The sequence below is a fragment of the Triturus cristatus genome, chromosome 8 (assembly GCF_964204655.1).
Source record: "Triturus cristatus chromosome 8, aTriCri1.1, whole genome shotgun sequence".
Classification (NCBI taxonomy): Eukaryota; Metazoa; Chordata; class Amphibia; order Caudata; family Salamandridae; genus Triturus; species Triturus cristatus.
The window spans coordinates 11,519,124-11,541,942 of NC_140591.1; the positions used below are offsets into that span (position 1 = coordinate 11,519,124).

A 22,819-nucleotide genomic window follows, 5' to 3' on the forward strand; every position below is an offset into this window, starting at 1 on the left:
GCCCGTCCGCGACCGGATCGCGTCCAGCGCCAGGACCCCTGGCCCACGAAGACCCCGACCTACCCGCCTGACATACTCCGCCGCCACCCTCATCGCTCTCAACACCGGCCGACTCCAAGATTGCCACCAAGCCACACCACGACACACCCACGGACCTTTCAGCTGCCACGCCTGCAAGTTCTCCTGCATCCAGACCAGCCCCGCACCAGCACCCGCCAAGTCGAACACCAGCAGCACCCACCTCAAGTGCATCCTGCTCAACACCCGCTCCGTCCACAGACACGCCATCGAACTCTGGAACCTCCTAGACGCCACAGCCCCTGACGTTGCCTTCCTCACGGAGACCTGGATGAACGCCTCTTCAGCTCCCGACATCGCCATTGCTATCCCAGAGGGCTACAAGATCGTCCGGAGGGACCGAAACGCCAACCAGATGGGAGGAGGCATCGCCATCATCCACAGGAACACCATCCGTCTCACGACCAGCACCGACAACACCCTGACCAGCGCCGAACACCTGCACTTCCAGATCCACACCAACCCGAACACCACCCTCAGAGGCACCCTGATCTACCGACCCCCTGGACCACGCACGCAATTCAGCGAGGACATCGCCGACTTCGTCAGCCCGCATGCCCTCCCCTCCGCTGACTACATCCTCCTGGGAGACCTCAACTTCCATCTGGAGAACAACAACGACCACAACACCAGCACCCTGCTCGACAACCTCGCCAACCTGGGACTCAAGCAACTGGTGTCCACCCCCACCCACCTCGCCGGACACACACTCGACGCCGTCTTCTCATCCAGCACAGACATCGACTTCAGCCACGCCACAGAGCTTCAATGGACGGACCACAGCTGCGTCCACTTCACCTTTAAGAGAACGACGACTCACCATCACCAGCAACAGGCCGCCCGCAGAAGCTGGAACAAGATCACAGCAGACCAGCTCGCCACCTCCCTGAGCCAGCACCCTCCTGCCAGCTCAGCGAACCCCAGCCAGGCCGCCGACAACCTCACGAAGTGGATCAGCAACTGCGCGGACGAACTCGCCCCGCTGAGGACCCCGCCTAGCAGACCCGGCAGCAAGAAGGCCCCATGGTTCACCGACGAACTCAAGAGCTCCAAGAAGAACTGCCGAGCCCTCGAGAAAGTCTGGAAAAGGGAACCGACACCGGACAACAGAACCTCCTACAAACTTGCTACCCGGAAACACCACCAGCTGATCCGCGCCGCCAAGAAAACAGCATTCAAGGACCGGTTGGACAACAACGCACACAACGGCAAGGAACTCTTCAACATCGTGAAAGAGCTTTCCAACCCCAGCGCAGGAAACAACGACATCACCCCATCGCAAGACCTCTGCAACTCCCTCGCCTCATACTTCCACAACAAGATCACGGACATACACAGTAGCTTCAACAACCAACCAACGCACACCATGACCGACCAACCACCCCCACCCACCACCACCCTCCACGCCTGGACCCCGATCAGCACCGAAGACACCATCCGCACGATGAACTCCATCCACTCCGGATCACCGACCGACCCCTGCCCTCACCACGTCTTCAACAAGGCCGACGCTGTCATCGCACCCCACCTGCGAGACATCATCAACACATCCTTCGACACCGCCACCTTCCCCGAGAGCTGGAAACACACCGAACTCAGCGCTCTACTCAAGAAACCAACAGCGGACCCCACCGACCTCAAGAATTACCGCCCCATCTCACTTCTCCCGTTTCCAGCCAAAGTCATCGAGAAGACCGTCAACAAGCAGATGGCGGCCTTCCTCGAGACGAACGGATCCCTCGACCCCTCACAGTCCGGCTTCCGAGCCAAACACAGCACCGAGACCGCCCTCATCGCCGCCACCGATGACATCCGAGCCCTGATGGACAATGGAGAAACAGCGGCCCTCATCCTCCTAGACCTCTCCGCGGCTTTCGACACGGTCTGCCACCGCACCCTAGTACGGCGCCTCAGCAACATCGGAATCAAGGACAAGGCGCTGGAATGGATCATCTCCTTCCTCGACGGAAGAACACAGAAAGTCCGCCTACCACCGTACAAGTCAGAGGCCTCCGAAGTCATCTGCGGCGTCCCCCAAGGATCATCTCTGAGCCCCACCCTCTTCAACGTCTACATGAGCCCCCTCGCGGCCATCGTACGCAAACACAACCTCAGCATAATCTCCTACGCCGACGACACCCAGCTGATCCTCTCCCTGACCAACGACCCCGCCGCCGCCAGAGCCAACCTGCACGAAGGGATGAAAGAGGTAGCCGAGTGGATGACGACCAGCCGCCTGAAACTGAACTCGGACAAGACGGAGGTCCTCATCCTGGGCTCTTCACCCTCCGCCTGGGACGACTCCTGGTGGCCTCCCGCCCTGGGCACCGCACCCAAACCGACAGACCATGCACGTAACCTGGGCTTCATCCTGGACTCCTCCCTCTCCATGACCAGGCAGGTCAACAACGTCTCCTCGGCGTGCTTCAACATCCTACGCATACTACGGAAGATCTTCTGGTGGATCCCCACAGAGACCAGGAAGACCGTCACCCAGGCCCTCGTCACCAGCCGACTGGACTACGGTAACGCCCTCTACGTCGGTACCACCGCCAAGCTCCAGAAGAGACTCCAGCGGATCCAGAACGCCTCAGCCAGACTCATCCTCGACATCCCACGATCCAGCCACATCTCCGGACATCTGAGAGACCTTCACTGGCTCCCCGTCAACAAGAGAATCACCTTCCGCCTCCTCACCCACGCACACAAAGCCCTACACGACCAAGGCCCGAGCTACCTCAACAGCCGAGTCAACTTCTACGCTCCCACACGCCACCTCCGATCAGCCAACCACGCCCTCGCCGCCGTCCCCCGCATCCGAAGAGCGACTACAGGAGGAAGGTCCTTCTCCTACCTGGCCGCCAAGACCTGGAACTCCCTCCCTCCCGACCTGCGCCTGACCCAAGACCACCTCTCCTTCAGGAAGAAGCTGAAGACCTGGCTATTCGAGCAGTAGCGGCACCCCCCCCCCCCCCCCAGCGCCTTGAGACCCTACGGGTATGTAGCGCGCTTTATAAGTGTCACTGATTGACTGCACCCGTCCTCCGTGGGGTCCCTGTGTCACTACCTTGGGTGGTTCCTTGTGGTCCAAGCACTTCTACAAGCTCTAGGCCTTGTGTCTAGTTCAGTCGTGGTTCTTGTACCACTTTATTGGTATATGATTTGGTACGCCCCTAGGGCCCGAACGTGGATTTGTGCTTTTACTGTTAAATACTGATTTGTAACTTAAGTGCTTCGAACTCCAGCCTCATAAAGAGACTAGAGGGGTGTGTGTTAACCTAAATACATATATTTTGAATACATACCTGGTGTGGTTGTCCTTTCATTTGATCACTCAAGAGATTATAGACTGGTAAAACAAGCTGCTTTACATTCCTTCAAGACTTAGCCTGAAGGCTGCTCTCCATAGCTACCACTAGGATAGCTTTCAATAAAGGTTGTCTTTAACCTATCACCATAAGGGGTTGTTTGGACTGATACAGGGTGCCCACTAGAACTAGTAGACAGCATATATCAGGCTTTCACAGGACGAGTCTGTTTTCAGTATTTATTATGCACTTGTCACTTGATGAAAAAATGAGAATGTTTCCGTAGCTGCGTCATGTCATCAAGGACTGCGAAGGCCGAAACGCGTCATGGCAGAGGCTGTATGATCAACCAATTTTTGATTTAAAAAATCAGTTTTTTAACATGAATTTATATCAATAAAGATGAAAAAAAAATTATATGTTCAAGTGCACTGTAGTCTATTAATATGTCAATGAGCTTTTTGTAGGTCGCTCCACAACCAGTTAAATACATAGGTTTTGCAGGGGGTCCCTTTTTGAGTCTCAATTAAAGTATTTCTATAGGGTGCACCCATCAAAAGGCAGCAGAGTGACAGGAGCGGGAGCTGCTTTGTGGACGGTTACTGCAGTGTGATGTGGTCTTCAAAGAGGGGAGATGTAACTCTTTCCTAAATTGGAGCAGCGATGGGGCGTTCCTGATGGAGATGGAATGTTGTTCCAGATCCTGGGGCATAGATGGACATGCCCTGGTGGACAAGGCCTGGTGGACAAGGTCTGATGGACAAGGCCTGGTGGACAAGGCCTGGTGGACAAGGCCTGGTGGACAAGGTCTGGTGGACAAGGTCTGGTGGACAAGGTCTGGTGGACAAGGTCTGGCCCAAGGCCTGGTGGACAAGGCCTGGTGGACAAGGCCTGGTGGACAAGGTCTGGTGGACAAGGTCTGGTGGACAAGGTCTGGTGGACAAGGCCTGGTGGACAAGGCCTGGTGGACAAGGTCTGGTGGACAAGGCATGATGTCTTGCTTTTTTCAAACTTCTTCGTCTCCAGTCTGATGGTGTCCTGAATGTAGGTGTGAAGACAACCACCAGAGATGGTGAACTTGTCTGCAAGCTTGTTTTGATGGCTTTACAAATGAAAAAACAACAGTTGATGGACAGAATGCAGAACAATGTCATACATTCACCCCAGTACAGAGATCTGGGCCTAAATCCATCGTTTCTTTAGCTCACCATGCCATTCCAGTTTGAACTCCGCCATATGCAAATCAGTCTTGACCCTGTGCCTCATGGGAACAGTCCTATCCGAACTGCCAGGCCAGGTCCTCCCTGGACTGGAAACAAGCATCCAGGACCAGTTTTGGGGTTTCACTCCTCTTCAGCCAGGATAGCTTGATTCCAGTGGCATGGAGAGCACGGGACCCAGGTCTGGGCATACCCGTCCCACTCGGAGGGACAGATGCAAAAACAACAGTTGATGGTGAGAATACAGAACAATGTCATACATTCACCCAAGTACAGAGATCTGGCCCTAAATCCATCGTTATTTTGCTCACCATGCTATACCAGTTTGAACCCAGCCATATGCAAATCAGTCTTGACCCTGTGCCTCATGGGAACAGTCCATCCCGAACTAGTAGTGGGCAAAAGAACGATGGATTTAACCCAGATCATTTGACTGGGGGAGAATGTTTGCATTGTTAGCATTCCGTCCATCATTTGTTTGCTGTAACACTTTTCGCCCTAAGTGGGAAGGGTATGCCCAGACGTGGGACCCGTGCTCACTATGCCACTGGAGTCAAGCTAGCCTGGCTGATGAAGGTTGACATACCCTGAAACCAGTCCTAGGAAGCTTGTTTTCGGTCCAGGGAGGACCTGGCCTGGCAGTTCGGTCTGGACTGTTCCCATGGGGCACAGGGTCAAGACTGATTTGCATATGGCTGGGTCCGAACTGGGTTGGCGTAGTGGGCAAAAGAACAATGGATTTAACCCATATCTTTTGACTGGGGGAGAATGTTTGCATTGTCAGCATTCCGTCCATCATTTGTTTGCTGTAACAGCTTTACAATTGATGCAGCTGGTTTTGAAGATGGTGCAGGGTGACTAGGAGACCCAATGAGTGGCATCAGGCTGGGGTGCTCTGATCCTATTTCTTTGACCCCCTTGATGAGACCTACTACAACATGTAGGATGCTTGTGAGAGGTGCTGCAGAAGAGCCAATGGGCAGGGCCTTGCCACAATCCAAGGGCGAGTGTACGAGGGCTTGAACAGACGTTCTGAAGCTAAATGTGAGAGATAGTTCTGCTTTCTCTAGGTACAGCATGTGAGTTCTTTCTTACTTGATGACTAGCTCTACACTGTGTGAAGCCTGGGAGATTGGTCTGGTGTCTGAAAGTGAGTTCCATATACCTAAACTGATTGATACCTCTCCCATGTTGGGCGCCAATCTGTAAATTCTTTGTATCCTGAGTTATCTTTTAACGGGTGGCTAGAGTGAAAGGTGGGCATGCCTCCTCCCTTAAAATTCAGCTCTCAACAATACCATTTTATATCAGATCAACCATTTATTGATCTAATGATTGCCAAGAGTGGGTTTTTAACGTTGTATTTGCTCTCTCAGCGCCCCTCCCTCCATGTTCAGCTTCAGTTCTGATGCGGGTCACAAGCTCTCTGTGCATGGATGCCCCTCACAGAAGAGGCTGATGTGTTGTGGGGTGCTTACATGGCTCCCTATTGTGAGAAGTTGGCCTGGCATATGCTGTCCACTAGTTATAGTTGGCACCTTGCACCAGTCCAAACAACCCTTATTGATGATAGGTTTAAAGACAACCTTTTTTGAAAGCTATCCTAGTGATAGCTCTGGAGAGCAGTCTTCAGGCTAAGTCTTAAAGGAATGTAAAGCAGCTTGGTTTACCGATCATAACCTCTTGAATTACTAAATGAAAGGAGAACCACACAAGGTATATATATGTATTTATTTCTAAACACTCATTACTAATCTCTTAATGAGATTAGAGTCCAAGATACACAATAATACAGTTCTAAAACGACAGTAAATAGCACAATATACAATGGGCCCTGGGGGGGTGGGGGGGGACCAAACCATATATTAAGAAAGTGGTAGAAGAACCACGGCCTGACCTGACACAGTGCCTAGAGCACGTAAAATCGCTGGGACCCCAAGGAAGCACCCAAGGTAGTTACGCAGGAGACCCACGGGGGATGCGTGCCTCGTACTATTCTATGGGAAAGTCGCAGTTGGAATTTTAGAAGTTAAGGACACTTAGGAGAGGACTTTGAGCAAACCCCTTTAGACTTAGGGGGTTCTAGGGCCAGTTCCCATGGGAGCACCAAAGTACTCGAGTTACCTCACCCAGGGAAGCCGGGTGCATAGGTGTCAAATGGTGTCAAGAATCATCGTTGATTTCAATGGCGATCTGCTGCAAAGTGCTGCTGCCAGGAAGGAGAAAAGTGTCCGGTGTGATCCAAACCTGGATCAAAGACCAGAAGAACCTGAAAGCAGAGGGGACAGAGTCTTGGTCACTTGCCAGAGACCAGGGGCACAATAGACGAATGCCCACTGATGTCGGGTGCTTCAGGCACGAAAAGTCGAAGCTTGACTCTGCAGCCACGAGGACCAGGAGGTGTCGATGATGACCAGGAGCTGGATTCGAGCTGTCCCACAAAGGATGTTGAGTGCTGCTGTGTTGGTGCCCGGATTGTACCCAACAAGCCTTGGTAACAGCAACCCACGCAGGAAGAGAAAAGAGGCTTTGGTGCGGACCAGCAAGGTCTTAGGGACTTCCCAAGCAATGGAGAGTCAGGGCACATCTGGAACAACCAGATAAGCCCAATTAGAGTTAGAGTTGCCTTCACAGGGACCCACCAGTCGATGGACTAGGGATCGCGAAGGGACCTCGAGAGAAAAGACAAAGGGCCAGCTCACGGAACTCTCGTGGAATGTAGGCGGGCAATCTTTGGTGAAAATGCTGCTCGGGGTCAGGGCTACAAGTAACCCAAAGCTCAGCTGCAGGAGTTGCTGGAAAGCTGATGCTTCTGCAAAGTGACGCGGTGTCCAGGGGTTCGGGTTGCAGGGTCGCCACGAGGGATACGGGCCTCACACTTGCTGTGGGTACTGTTCGACCTCTAAGACCATGGAAACCCACTTCCTGTGTTGCATGTCGGAGTCTGATGGGAGCTTCGGAGATGCAAACCGGTCAGATGTGTCTTTGGTCCCTGCCTTGCAGGGGAGTAACTCCTTTACTCCAAGGGAGATTCTTCAGTCATCTAGTTCAATGTAGATCGTCGATTCTGTATCAGAGTTTCGTCCAGGTGTAATCTAAAGTCCTGTTGCCTGGGGTTCGTATCTTATACCCAAGGAAGATGTGGGATTAGCTCTAGGGACCCACCTGTGGGAGGGTCAGGAAATAGGGATGATTACACCCATTTCCTTTGTCCAGTTACGCACCAGAGCAGAGGCTGGTAGCCCCTGCAAACAGTTTGAGCTGAACTATGCACAGGGACACCAAATGTGCGCCCAGTGCAGACTTCAAAGCACTCTTGGAGTGCACCCACCCAGCCCCAATACACTAAACCCTGTCTAGGAGGTGGTGACACCTCCCTGTGACAGGAAACCTATTGTCCAGACCTCCCCTGCCAGAGTTTCATCCAGAAGCAGGAGGGCAGACTCGTGTCTGTGGCTGGCAGCATCCATTTTGTGATGCCCGGGCTCTGTTAGCTGGAATCGGGTATACCAGTGCTGTCATGTCTCTCCCTCTAGACGGGTGGGATCATACTCCCACACCAGTTACTGGTGTGGGGGTATGATTCCAAGGTGGTTAACACGACATGTTGCCGTGCAGCCATCCCAAAGTTAGCATTTACCGTTTAGTTATAATGCACCTAAGAGTATATGGTTTGACTGCATCACAGACAACCCTGGAATAAAGATTCCGAAGGCTACAGAGGGGCTCTGCTCATGCATGGGCATGCTCTCACATAAAACCCAGCACCCTGCCTTCAGGATTGATAAGGCCTGCCATATATGTGCAGTGATATGGAGAGATACAGTGAACCTATACCTCAGTAAGGGGTGCATGCACCACCTTACACAGGCTGTAGTAGCAGACCTGTGGTGTCATTTTGGAAGGCTTCCCAGGGGTGGCATTATACATGCTGCAGCCCCTGGTAGGCCTCTTGGGTACCTATGCCCTTAGGTACACAGTATACCATATACTAGGGACTTATAAGGGTACCCCAGAATCCAATCTGGATTGTACCTAAAGTACTTGTAATCAATTGAAGGGAGACAGCAGATAGGCTGGGGTCCTGAATAGCAGGATCCCAACAAAACTAAGTCGAAAACCAGCAAAACACCAGGAAAAAAGTGGGTCAACCATGTAGTCAGATTCCACCTTCCTACACCTATGGCTTATGAAATGAAATTAAATGAAATGAAAAATTATATTTGTATAGAGCGTAACTACCCGGAGGCCTCGCAGCGCTTTGACTGATTACTGTGGCGGGCTACAGGGTGGATTAACACGCTTTTGCGAACAGATGAGTTTTCAAAGCTTTTCTGAATGCCATCCGGTTATTATTCTCTCTAAGAGCTAGGGGGAGGGAATTCCAAAGCCTCGCGGTGGTGTGGGAGAAAGAACGGCCGCCCCATCGGGCTTTGTTGATTTTAGTTGTGGTTGCTAGATGCAGTGAACCGGAGCGGAGGACTCTGGACGGGGCGTAGGGCACGGCTAAGGGGAACAGGATGGAAGGGCCTGTTCGGTGGAAGGATTTGTGCACAATGCACATGGCCTTAAACTGTGCTCTAGCAGCCACTGGGAGCCAGTGTAGTTCTTTTAGGGCTTTCTTGGCTGACTGCCAACGGCGGATGTTGAACAGTAATCGGGCGGCACAGTTTTGCGTGACTTGGAGCCTGTTGGTCACTGCTGCCGGGGCTCCTAGGTATAAAGCATTTCCATAATCCAGGCGGGAGAGTTTCGGGGCCTGAACCATGATTCTCCTCGCCTGGAAAGGAAGCAAAGGGAGCACTTTGCGGAGCATTTTCATTAGCCCGACACACGTGGAGGCCGTTTTGGTGGCCTGGACTGAAAAGTCTAGCGCTTTATCGAGCCAAATTCCAAGGCTCTTTATCTGAGGTTTGGGGGGGGGGGGGAGGAGCGCCGAGACATGTGGGCCAGATGGAGGCCAGAGTGGTCGGTGGAGAGTTGCCCAGTAGCATAATCTCCGTCTTCTCCCCATTAAGTTTGAGACAGAGGATTGCATCCACTTAGCGACAGCCTCTAGACAGGGGCCCAAGGTGTTGGACGACCCCTCAGTGTGGTCCAGGGAGACCACCAGTTGGGTGTCATCCGCGTAGGTGACAATACGCACACCAAAGGGCTGGACTATCTCTGCTAGAGGTCGCATGTAGGCATTAAAAAGTGTGGGGCTTAGGGAGGAGCCCTGGGGAACCCCACAGCTAAGTGGTTGCTTGGGGGAGACTACCTCGCCCTCGAACACCTGGAAGAATCGCTCATCCAGGAAGGAGGTCAGCCATTCCAGGGCCGCGCCCGACACGCCCATGCCTTTCAGACGATGTAATAGTGTGGCATGGTTAACCGTGTCGAACGCGGCACTGAGGTCGAGTAGTATGATGGCTGCTTTTCCTGCCCGGTCCAGCACAGCTCTAGTTTCTTCCGTCACTGCTAAGAGGGCAGTTTTGGTTCCGTGCTGAGGGCGGAACCCCGTCCGGGAGGCACATAGCAGATTATTAGATTCTAAATAATCTACTAAGATGTTATTGATGTGCCTCTCAAGCAGTTTCTCATCCAGGGAAGTAGGGAAATAGGGCGAAAGTTGGCCAAGTTGTTCTGGTCTAAGGTGGGCTTTTTTAGGAGGGCTTTAACCATCGCACACTTCCATGGAGCTGGGATGGAGTTAGAGGTGATGGAGGCATTAAGGACATCCAGGATGACCGGGCGAATGGCATCAATGACCTTAGTAAGAGTCTGCGGAGGTGCTGGGTCATTGGGAGATCCCGAGGTGACTTTAGAGATCATTCTGTCTAATGTGATGGAATCTAGGAGAGGGAATTTGTCCAGCGAGCAGGGGAAAGGGAGGTCAGAATCTGTTGTGGTGGTAGACTCCGTGTCACAACTACCAGTGGTGAATGAGGAATAAATGGCCTGGATCTTCTGGGAGAAGAAAGTGGCTAGGTTGTTACAACGGGTTTGCGCGCCGTCAGATGACAGACGCTCAGGGGGGGGGGAAATTAGAGATTTGGCTATTTTAAAAATTTCTTTAGGGGAATTTACAGCTAGGTTAATTTTGGATTCATAGAATTGGGCTTGTACAGATTTTATTTCATTTTTGTAGAGCTTTATTGCGGCTCTGTACTCAGCTTTCTTCGGTTGTGAGTGTTCTTGTCTCCAGGCTCTCTCTAGTTTGCGGCAGGATTGTTTCATAGTTCTAAGGGCGGGAGAATACCAGGGGGCGACTTTGGATATCTTTATCGAGTGCAGGGATTCCTTCGGGAGGACTTGGTCAAGGGTACTAGAAATCCAGTTGTCAAAATTGACAGTGTCTGTGTTGGGGTTAGTCACCTTCGGGGGTGGGTGTTCGGTGAGAGCCAGTTTCCACTTGGGAAGAGGGAGCGAGACCCATTTTCTTCCCCAGTGTTTATTGTGATTTTGTAGAGTGGGGGGGGGGTGCATGTGGACCATGTAAAGGGTACTAAGAAGTGATCGGTCCAGGGCAGTGGTATGGGTACCTCGGCAGTTAGGCTATCTAGATTACTATAGATGTGATCTAGGAGATGCCCCTTGGTGTGCGTCGGTTGAAAACCTTTCTGGAGCAGGTCGATGGCCTGGAGGTTCGATCGAAAACTGTTGGCTGCTGAATCAAGCGGATCGTCTAGATGCAGATTCAGGTCGCCCAGCAGGGTGAAATTTGCAGAGGTGAGCACTAGGTTGGCAACTATGTCCGTCATATTTGTGACGAAGTCGCTAAGGGTACCAGGTGGTCGATAAACTAAAATACCAGAGAAGGTGGTGGTGGGGGAAAATTCGAGAGTAAAGTGTAGGTTCTCACAGGCTGGCGTAGTGGAGGGAGTGACGCGGCATCTATAGTTGTCTCTATAAATGATGGCCAACCCTCCGCCTCTGCCTGTCTTGCGGTCCAGTCGCTTAAGAGTGTAGCCTTGGGGGGTGGCCCATACTGTTGCAGGATCGGTTTCTAGCTGGAGCCATGTCTCTGTTAGAAAGAGGGCGTCTGGATTGAGCTCCTCTATCAGCATGGCCAGTTCAGTGTAGTGCTTCGGCAAAGATCGGCAATTGAGGAGGAACATCCTCCACTTGTGCATGGAGGGATGTTTCCCTGTATTTGGGGTGGACATACCCCAATCACATGTTTTACAACGGGCCTTCGTATTTATAGGGAGGACCGAATGTAAGCATAGTGGGTTGGTGGTAGGTCGTAGTGCGTGCAGGGAGGAAGCGCTGTATGAGAGGAGGTTTCCTACCATAGTGCCGGCTGGGACCGGGAGCTGGAAGCGTCTGGACGCAGACTGGCTTCTCTTTGGCGCCTCTTCGGCGCGTCTACGGCGCTACCGCTGCGCGTGCCGCTGCGCGGTGAAATAACTGTTTTGTATAGATTGGGCTCGAGTAAGACTGGAGGGTCAACCCAGTAAGATGGCCGCCGAGTATTGGCACCACCAGGAAGTATGAGCGCTCTGTTCTCCCTCCACAACAAACAGCCTAAATCGCTGCGGTGGACCGGGGAGTCAGTGCACAGTTCAATTATTATCAGCAACAGCAGTATTTTAAAAGCACAAGAACAATTGTTAAAAACGCATGCAGCAATACACAAACGGTGCTGTCACCTGGAGCGCTAGCGCAAGAGTGATCAGTTTCAAGATTTTACTCTGCGCGACAGCGCTGGGAGCCTAAGTAGTCAGGGCTCGAGGAAGACTGGAGCGTCAACGGTGCTGTCACCTGGAGCGCTAGCGCAGGAGTGATCAGTTTCAAGATTTTACGCTGCCATGCAGAAGAAACATGCCCAGGAACATGAGCTAGACTAGTGGTTCCCAACGGGAAACATTGTTTACAACGCTGTCATTACATCGCTGTACCATTACAACGACCGCGTTGCTAGTATGCGATGCATTTACATCGCAAGTCATTACAACGACTTGCACTAGGGGGCGCTGAGGTATGGGAAATGAATTCCAACACCTTCCCTACAGTTGAGCAAACTGGAGTAGGAATAGTAATTAATACTAATCTGAAATCCACCGCGCCCCGTAGTGCAAGTCGGTTAAATGACTTGCGATGTAAATGCATTGCGTACTAACGAGGTCGTTGTAACAACCGTGTTGTAAAAGCATGTGATGTAACACATCGCGTTGCAATGAACCATTTAGTTCCCAACATGTGGTCCTGGGACGTCAGGGGGGGGGGGTTGTGAAGCCTCCTCAGGGGTCTGCAACTACTTAGAAAATTAAATATTATTAACGGATTAACCCCTTCGCCGCGGCACGAATTCCGCCGCGGCGCTGGGGGGGTTTGGGGGCAGCGCGGCGCCGCCATGCTCATGACGGAACCACGCCGTCATGAGTCACGGGCGAGCTGTGCTCATGACGGAGTGGTTCCGTCACGACTCCGCCCACTCGCGCTAATCGCCTGCACAGGCGGGGAATCAGCGCAGCGTGGGAGGAGCGGCGGCCAACGGCCGCAGCATGACGGAACCACTCCGTCATGAGCACACGGCGCCCGTGGCTCATGACGGAGTGGTTCCGTCATGAGCAGCGATGAGGCTAATAAAGTGTGTATATAAACAAAGAAGCAAAATTTACAATTGAAAATTTAAAACGTACTGTAAATGTTAAAGGATTTGACATTGGTGGTTAAAAATTAAATTAGGATCCTCAGATTGATTCGTGGGAGCAGTTCAGGTGCATCATAGAGAATATAGTATGGACGATGAGTGGACTCAATCAAGTGTAGAAAAGCTACAACCTTCCTATTAAAATGTTTATTTTTTTTATTATGTGTTTATTATGTGTTTTCAAATTAAATAAAATGTGACATCATATGTGTGTTTATTAGATGAATGTTTTTTCTGCATTTTTTTTGTATATTGTTTTGCGGTTCAAATCATCAGCAATGTTTAGGCCGGGGTCCCTGGCTTCCAATAATGATTCAGTGGGGGTCTCCCGGTGCTAGAAATGATTAAGTGGGGGTCCCCATAAGTCAAAGGTTGAGAACCAGAGCTACACTGCTTTTTTGGTGTTGGATCAAGGTTGATTTGCATATGGCACCCTTCCTGCACAGATAGGCTAAAAATCAATTAAATTAAATGTCACCCGGAGCAATTTTCAGTACTGGGGTAAGTTTTCTAGCGGGTAGCAACAGATAACATGATTGCTCTCCTGTTTAATTTCCTAAATGTGATCTCAAATTCTGCCTGCAGGTGACTCTGGAAAATTGCATGGAGGTCAGTTCCATCGCCAACACGTACCATCTTGGCCAACTAGAAGATTGCATGACAGACTTCATACGGCTCAACTTCTCATCTTTCCTGTCCAGTGGCGAGTACCTGAAGCTGTCCGCAGACCAGCTGGCACACATCTTCAGCTGCAACAGCCTTAAGGGCTGCTCAGAAATTGAGCTGTATAGAGCCGCCAAGGCCTGGCTCACCCAGGATGAGTCGCACAAGCAGTTCACCTACAAACTGATGAGTAAGATCCGCTTCCCTCTGTTGACCCCCCAAGAGCTAGTGGACATTGCCCAGAAACCTGGCTACCTTCAGGCTGACACAGCCTGCCTCAACCTGCTTCTGGAGGCCTCCAACTACCAAATGTTACCAGATATGCAGCCCATGATGCAAAGCGAGCGCACAGCTATCCGCTCGGATGCTACCCAACTCGTCACACTTGGCGGGGTCATGCGCCAACAGCTGGTGGTAAGCAAGGAGCTCCGGCTGTTCGACATGAAGACTCGTATGTGGAAGGCCCTGCAGCCCATGGACGCCCCTCGCTACCAGCATGGCGTAGCAGTGATTGGCAACTTCCTGTACGTTGTTGGCGGACAAAGCACCTACGACACCAAAGGAAAGACAGCTGTGGACACCACCTTCCGCTATGACCCACGCATTAACAAGTGGCGCCAGTTGGCATCGCTCAATGAGACGAGAACCTTCTTCCATCTGAGTGCCTTGAAGGGGCATCTTTATGCTGCCGGAGGCCGGAACATGACTGGAGAGATAGGTACCCACCATGTCTGATGTACCTTGTCTTTCAGGTGATGTTAGATTTATGTAACCATAGGGAGCGACTATGAGGACAGCTGGTGTGGCACTAAATTAGAAGGCCTTCTGTAGGTCAATAAATCCAGTCTATGGCAGTAGTGAGCAAATGTCATTCCATTCCACCATCCCACTGATGGCCTTTGCTCTTCGAGGTCTTGCACCAGTTACCAGTGGGCCCCACCCAGAGAACCCTGAGTTTCTACACTATATGTGCTTGGGCTTAGGTGCACTTTATAGGACATAGAATTTTGTCTGTGAGTGAAGGGTTTATTTATTTATTTAACCATTGTTATATAATGCGAATTAGACCCACATAAAAGTGACTGTGTGTTTTACAAACCTTAATAGAGACAAGTAAAAAATTCAAAGGAAAATATACTACAAAAGATAGCTGAATAAAATACAGAACAGGTAGTTGAACATTTGTAGCAGTCACAACTGAGTTGACAGTGGCAAAATATAAGGTCAAAGAAAGGTAGAAGTAGTCTACGTGTATGAGGTTATTGCTCAGGGAGCATAGAGTCAGCAGATGTAGGAGGGTCTGTGGCAGCTCAGTGGGTTGAGTCTGAAGGATCTCTTGAATTGTCTCAGGGAAGGAGCTAGCCTGGTTTGTCTTGGAAAATGTTCCTTATCTTAGGGGAACGGTTGGCGAACGAGCGCTTACGGGTGGACCTTTTTCATGGAGTAAGAAACGTCCACGTGTAAGGATGTTTCACCTCTTGAGGTTCTGCTGCCACCATAGACAGAGTGTTTGTGCCAGGTGTGAGGGAGTGTGGATGTGTAATGCTTCATTTGAGAAGCCTTGTAGATGCAGCACACTCCTAGTGGTGACCAATCGAAGGAGTCAGGACAGTCTTAGCACCTGGGCTTGTGTTTCAGCACTTGACATAAGCCGGGCAGAATGTTTATGTCAGAATAGCAAGGCCAGAAATACCATCCTACGAAACACTGGCCCATATGTCGCTCATGATACTCCGGCTCTATTCTGGACAAAGAGTGTAGAACCTCTTTGTTGGATAATGACCATGGCTGGCTTGGACTGGAGGTTTTTTGGTCAGCTCTTGGTAGGAAGGGCCTGATACTTCATATGGGTGTCCCTTGATAGTTGACATTCTTTGCCATGGACTCCACATGCGTGTTTGGGCTTAGCTTGGAGTCAAGATTACATTCGAGGGGCTTTGTAGTGGTGACAAGTTTTGGTAAAAGGACTAAGTGCTCGTGTATTCATTCAAAGGTAAAGGTGGTATGAATTTCTGAGTGAGGAAGAGGTGGATGCACAAGGACTTTTGTGGGTTCAGTTTAGATTTATGCATAATTGTATCTCAAATGCAAGTGGTCAGGGTGCGGTCAATTCTCAGATACAGACGCATGTCATCACAGTATTGGTGGATCCCACACGTATGTAGTAGATCACCTTGTGGTTCAACCTATACGTTCAAAAGTAGAGGGGGAGACGATGGATCTTTGGGGCACACAAATGGGGTCTGAGTAGGAGTCTTGGCCAGTGTTAGTGCCCTGCAATCCCCTTGTGAGATAAGAGTGGATCCATTTCAGGATCATGTTCTAAAGACTTTTTCTCTCATTAAAGAAATATATACCAAATGCTGAGGACAGGTCCAGTACTACTTAAAGACAAGGGTTGCGTTGAAAAAGGGCAGAGTGTTGCCACCTTCCTTGAGAAGTGTAGCATTGGTGCTGCGGCCGCAGGGGACGTGCATTGGAGAAGGCACAGAAGGTGATGGTTGTTGAGGAATTCCTTGATTCTGCTAGTAACACAACCTTTGAAGATGTTAAGGAGGTTGTTATTGCTACAAATTTGAGCTTGGTATATGACTTTGAGGAATAGCTGAACATGGCCAGTTTTAAGGGGGTGAGTATTAACATTCTTTATAATGAGGATAATCAACGTGTTTCTCATCTGTAGGAGAAGACAACGTCTTCAGTTGAGTATTGATCGGGTCTAGTAATTATAGCTTACTTCATGAACTCCTCTTAGTTAAATAGTTTCTTATGTGGCTGTGACTAGTAGGGTTTGAGTGCAGTGATGGGTCTCGATGTCTGCTCTGATCACATGAATCTTCTATGTGAAGGAATGAGAGATTCACTCTAAGAGATCCTTGTGACGTTTGTTTGTTGGCGCTCTAAAACTAGTCAGCAACAACTGTTGCACGAACTTTCCCATCCTGTTGTGCAACCTGTGACAACCAAGGATCCCCCAGGGGCACCAAAGAAAATTAGTCATGTTAAAAAACCTTTATCTATGGCACTTGCAGCATTAAATATGCCTCCACAGCACAATACTGTGACGTTGTTGCCTATATCCGGGTCATTGTTGAACATCTCTGGTGCAGGCCTAATATGGGTATTTAGTTGTGGGTGGCACACAGACCCCAGACCTTGGAATAGTCACCTAGACCAGTTCCATGATTCAATGAACACCTCTCTTGTATGAGCGGCTGAGTGGAGGCTGACGTCAAGAAATGCTTCCTTCTTACAACGGAGGGAGAAGGAGAGCCTGCTGTCAACCAATACCGCTATTCTTGGATAGAAGAAAACATTGACTTCTGGGAGGAGCCTCCCTCGCTGATGATGGGCGAGCGAAGGCTGGCTTCTAAGAGGCACCTCCCTCGCTAATGATGGATGAGGGAAGGCTGGCTTCTAGGAGGCACCTCCCTCGCTGATGATGGGCGAGCGAAGGCTGGCTTCTAGGAGGCACCTCCCTCGCTGATGATGGATGAGGGAAGGCTGGCTTCTAGGAGGCACCTCCCTCGCTGATGAAGGATGAGGGAAGGCTGGCTTCTAGGAGGCACCTCCCTCGCTGATGATGGATGAGGGAAGGCTGGCTTCTAGGAGGCACCTCCCTCGCTGATGATGGATGAGGGAAGGCTGGCTTCTAGGAGGCACCTCCCTCGCTGATGATGGATGAGGGAAGGCTGGCTTCTAGGAGGCACCTCCCTCGCTGATGATGGATGAGGGAAGGCTGGCTTCTAGGAGGCACCTCCCTCGCTAATGATGGATGAGGGAAGGCTGGCTTCTAGGAGGCACCTCCCTCGCTGATGATGGATGAGGGAAGGCTGGCTTCTAGGAGGCACCTCCCTCGCTGATGATGGATGAGGGAAGGCTGGCTTCTAGGAGGCACCTCCCTCGCTGATGATGGGCGAGCGAAGGCTGGCTTCTAGGAGGCACCTCCCTCGCTAATGATGGATGAGGGAAGGCTGGCTTCTAGGAGGCACCTCCCTCGCTGATGATGGATGAGGGAAGGCTGGCTTCTAGGAGGCACCTCCCTCGCTGATGATGGATGAGGGAAGGCTGGCTTCTAGGAGGCACCTCCCTCGCTGATGATGGATGAGGGAAGGCTGGCTTCTAGGAGGCACCTCCCTCGCTGATGATGGATGAGGGAAGGCTGGCTTCTAGGAGGCACCTCCCTCGCTAATGATGGATGAGGGAAGGCTGGCTTCTAGGAGGCACCTCCCTCGCTGATGATGGATGAGGGAAGGCTGGCTTCTAGGAGGCACCTCCCTCGCTGATGATGGATGAGGGAAGGCTGGCTTCTAGGAGGCACCTCCCTCGCTGATGATGGATGTTAGAAGCAGGAGATTCCACGCGCACCGTTGTTGTCAAGTGCGCGACCCGGACCTCCCCGCCTCCACGCTAGGCCAAGAAGGACACCATCCGAGACAGCCCTGCTCACCCCCTTAGTACACAGCAATCCCAATGATGTCACCACAAATGGACTCCACACGAGTTTGAGTAAAACGAGTATACTTTATATAGACAGATACACGAAATGACCACGAGATACCAATCCAACATATACACAATGGGTAATATTGTTTCCGGTCGGTGGGGCGGTCCTAATCCCCAACCACCGCTTCTAATCAACAGTTACGCTGACTTTTAACCGTTCTCAACAGGTTAGGTACGTTGTATCACTAGAATCACACACGTTGCAAAATAAAAGGAATACTGCCCTACTTAACGATGGGTTCCTGTACAATGCCACAGTGAAACAAAGCCATGCGTGGCATCACAATCATATACTGAGTCAACACACGATAATGCAACTCGGTTCGCTACAGCATGCCCTGTTCAAGGAAGAAATACAGCAATGCGTCACGCTGCCATTCCGTACAGTGCGATAGGAAGACAATGCAATGCATATCACCACCAACATGCCCTGTGCAAGGAAGGAATAAGGCACTGCGTCACAGCGCAATTCAGTACAGTGCAGTACACAACCAATGCAGTGCGCTACGATATGATCCTGTATCCTACAAGAGAAACATAACGTAGTGTGTGGCGCACTAACCCCTGAGTTCGCTAAGCACCACTAGTGTCAGACGTTGTCCAATAGTTCGATAGTTCATTAGCAGCAAATATGCAAAGTGTTATACGACTGTTTTCGGACGTTGTGTCACCGGTTGCCCCCAACACGGATCAACAATGACACCCAAGTTCCACTCCGGACCCGGCCCCCTGTACTGCCCCGTCCGGGACCAGCACGGACCGAGATCTGGGCCGAAGCAACAGGCACACACAGCTGCCAGCATCGAGAAGCCGAGAGAGTGTCCATCCGAGACCGCACCCTACCCCAGGCGATGATCCACTTTACCTGGGGGGGGGCGTGACCTCACTCTCCTCTCCTGCAGCAGCGGGTTCGCCTCACTCCAGAACCTTATTACCACAGGCAAGGCATGCTCGGGACGGTAGTTCAGCTCCTGCGGGGCTGCCGGTCCGAGCCGCCAACGTTCAGCACAAACTCCTTCCACGAAGCCTTCCATACAACGTTGGTGCCACCCCACGTTGCCTCCGAGGGCCCGATCAATTGGCCCCCCTCTCCAGCGCTGTTAGGACTTCTTCGCTCCCCGGTGCTCACCGCTCCCCGTCACTCCTCAACAGCAACACCGGTGGAACCTTCAACACGCACCCTGCGCGTCCGAGTCTCGCTCCGTCTCCGGGTGCACACGATCTTCAGGACCTCTTCTCTAGCGCCACAACTGCATACCCAAACGCACCCTGCGTGCTGGAGACCCACCTCGTTTCTTGGTGCACACAATGACCCAGGCGCTCTCCACTAACGTCCTGGTCGTACCACGACACGCCGACCCGCGTGTCGGAGACTCACTCCTTCTCAGTGCCCACGATGTCCCGGCTCTCTTCACTAGCGCCTTGACTGCACTCCCTGCGCGTCCCGAATCTCGGCTCTCTTCCACGATGCCCACAATCCACAGGCGCACCAACACGTGTAGCCGCACCAAGACATGCACCCTGCATGTCAGTCTTGATTCGCTCCGGGTGCCCACAATCACTTTAGGCACCCGTTCGGAGGTCTCAGGCTGCCACGACACGGTCCCACCACCGCGCCACTTGAGACTTCCTGGAAACTTTTATGTTCATGTGTTTCCGAACAGGAAGCCAGCTCACCTCGGGCCCTTGGGGTTCAGAACGCAGCACACAGCAAAGTCCTGCTCAGGAAGAAGGGGGGGCCTGACCAACTGCAGCGACCCTTCAGTCTCTCCTCTGTCAAGAGCTACAATCGGCCCACAAGCCCCAGATCATGAAGCAAGGGTCAAGTGTCTCCCGCAGCCTATTCAGCAACTCTTCCTGAGGCAGAGGTTTTCTTCCCGATCGCGGACAGGTCAAAGCCGCCAGACTCGACCCGTCCACGGCGTCTTCAAAGCGCTCCCAGCACTTCTCTGAACGATACCGAGACCGTTCTCGATGACATCATAAACATAACCAAAGTCTTGAGGTTACAGTTCTAGTTATACCCCTCGTTGTCGTTGAAGTTTCCTTGTGCTCAGGGGTCCCTGACCCCTCCCTAAATCAGTCTTGCCCTAAATCAGTCTTGCGTCTCTCCCCCCCAGTGTCACCGTCCTCCCTTTGATACTGGGGGCCTGGATCTTTAATCACTCAGAGGGAGATGGGTCTATTCTATTATGGCTCTGAACCAGGCCTCTTCACCTCGCAAAGCCTCTCATTCTCCCTGCTCCAGGTGCAGGGCAGCCTGGCGCCGTCTCCACCCCTCCCCTGGGGCACGACCTCCCTCAGATCCAGGCAGGCAATTCACATTCTGCTGAGACACACAAAAAGGTCTAAAGCACAAACTCAACCATTTTTTCAAACAGCAGCTTCTGGCACACAGCGACAAAACTATCCACCCAGAAAGGTGCGTTCTGACGCTGTGAGCTCAGACATACCAAACTTCACTGTTCCATTTCCAATTCTTGGGACACTAGGCTAACAATACTGCACCCAGCCTCCCCATTGTGTCCTATGGGCAGGATGGCCTTTCACCAGGGAAAATGAAATGGAGTATTTTCCACTGTCAGGGCCTAGCACCCACGCTGGCACCGGTCCTGCCTTTTAACTACACTGCACCCTGCCTAGGGGTTACCCAGGACGTCCTACAGGGGTACCCCATGTGTATGCAAAAGGGAAAGTAAGGCCTGACAAGTGGAAACACTTGTCAGGACAACATGCTAAATTAGCATAACGCGTGCAGGCCCTACACTGAAGACCTATGTTCCCTCTCTGCGCATTTCTCTAGTACTAGCCCTGGCATACACAGTGCACATCACTTAGGGATCTTGCTAATAAGGCACACATACCAATCAGAGACAACCAATCACTACTACAATTTATACAGGGAACATCTGTACGTGCACACTGAAGTACCTACAGCATCTAACTTCGTAACTCTGTTAGGAAAACGGTCTAAGGGAAAAGCAAAAAAGTTTAAACTTTAGCCAAAAAGGTCAAGTCCAACAATGGATGAGCGAAGGCTGGCTTCAAGGATGCACCTCCATCATTAATGATTGTTTTACATATATACAATGTGATGTACGTGGGTGTATTCAGTGTCTATATGACCACGCTCTTTCCATTTATTTACTTTAGTTTTCTTTGAACTGTTGGGCTTTCTTAGTGCTGGTAGTGTTATTTTCTGCCTCCATGGATCTGTACATATTTCCTTTGCAGTACCTGTGAGTAGCGCGTGTGGTGTGTGACTTTCTTCAAGGCTTGGTTGGAGTAGAGCTGGGTGTATAATGGCTACTGTATTAGAGGGATATATGTTGCTATAGGCTTCCTGAATTGCATTTGACCAGCCTTTCTGAATAGTGATGACCTTATATTTACAACGCTCCTAAGTGACCATGGCACCACTCCCCTCTCTTTGTCTGTGCAGCATCCGTGGAACGCTACGACCCGTCGAGGAACGAGTGGACCTTCACGTCCCCGTTAAACGAGCCACACTATGGACACGCGGGCGCGGTGCACGGAGACTACATGTACATCTCAGGTGAGTCTGAGGAGCTTCGGACTCTGGGTGCTGGAGAGCCCAGGGTTCCATGGTCCATGCTCCTGCTAACATGTGGCGGAGTTTGGAGACCAATGATGATCAGCGGTGTAGCGTTCGACCTCCCTGGTGCATTAGTCATGTGACATCATGCTCCTCTTTTCAACATCCTAACTTACTTGGCATGTATTCCTGCGCAGGCTATCAGTGCCTCAAGTCCCTTGGAAGGTGCACTTTGGAATGTTTGTGTTGCTTCAGAGCTTAGTCCTGCACTGCACTGGACCAGCGGCTGAACTTTGGCTAAACTTTGAAAGAGCGTCAAACTGGACTTTGCGTGAGAGTGAAGGGAGCGCAGTGCTGTACGTAAGCTCTGGCTCACAGAAGAGCATGTAAAGAAAAACAAATTGGCAGAAAATTCAAAGCCCTGCGGGGGGTCAGTAATGACATATTGCAATCATTTTGCCGCGTGCGCGAGAATCCATCATTTCCACTTGGTGCTGGGACTCCCCCGGCCCAAAATAACTTAGGAAAAATCCACTGTTCTGCAACCATTTTTCAATTAGTTTTCAAAATATTTTTAGCAGGATACTCGACTTTGTTTTTCCATTCATCTGTTTTGAGTCCATTCTCACTTGCAACTGATGAGTATGAATGTGCATGACCGGGTTTGGCTGGACAGACCAAGGCCCACATTTACTAACATTCTGATTTGCGGTTGTGTCACTTTTTTGACACAGTCCGGGTGCAAAATGAATTTCAAGATTTACTAAACCGCGCAAAGTCTGACTTGTGTCGCCTTGTGTTCCATTGCGTTTGGGATATGCTCTATGAGCGGGGCATGGGCATTCCTGTG

The 22,819-nt window shown here is 51.2% G+C and overlaps 1 protein-coding gene across 1 annotated transcript in view; it reads left to right on the forward strand.

The window, feature by feature from the left end:
• Positions 1-22,819, forward strand: part of LOC146799830 (kelch-like protein 13) — a 241,060-nt gene that overhangs the window by 165,403 nt on the left and 52,838 nt on the right. The window contains exons 5-6 of the mRNA XM_085620722.1: positions 13,830-14,625; positions 21,856-21,969. Coding sequence (XP_085476848.1) covers positions 13,830-14,625; positions 21,856-21,969 — 910 coding nt within the window. The remainder of the gene's footprint in view (positions 1-13,829; positions 14,626-21,855; positions 21,970-22,819) is intronic.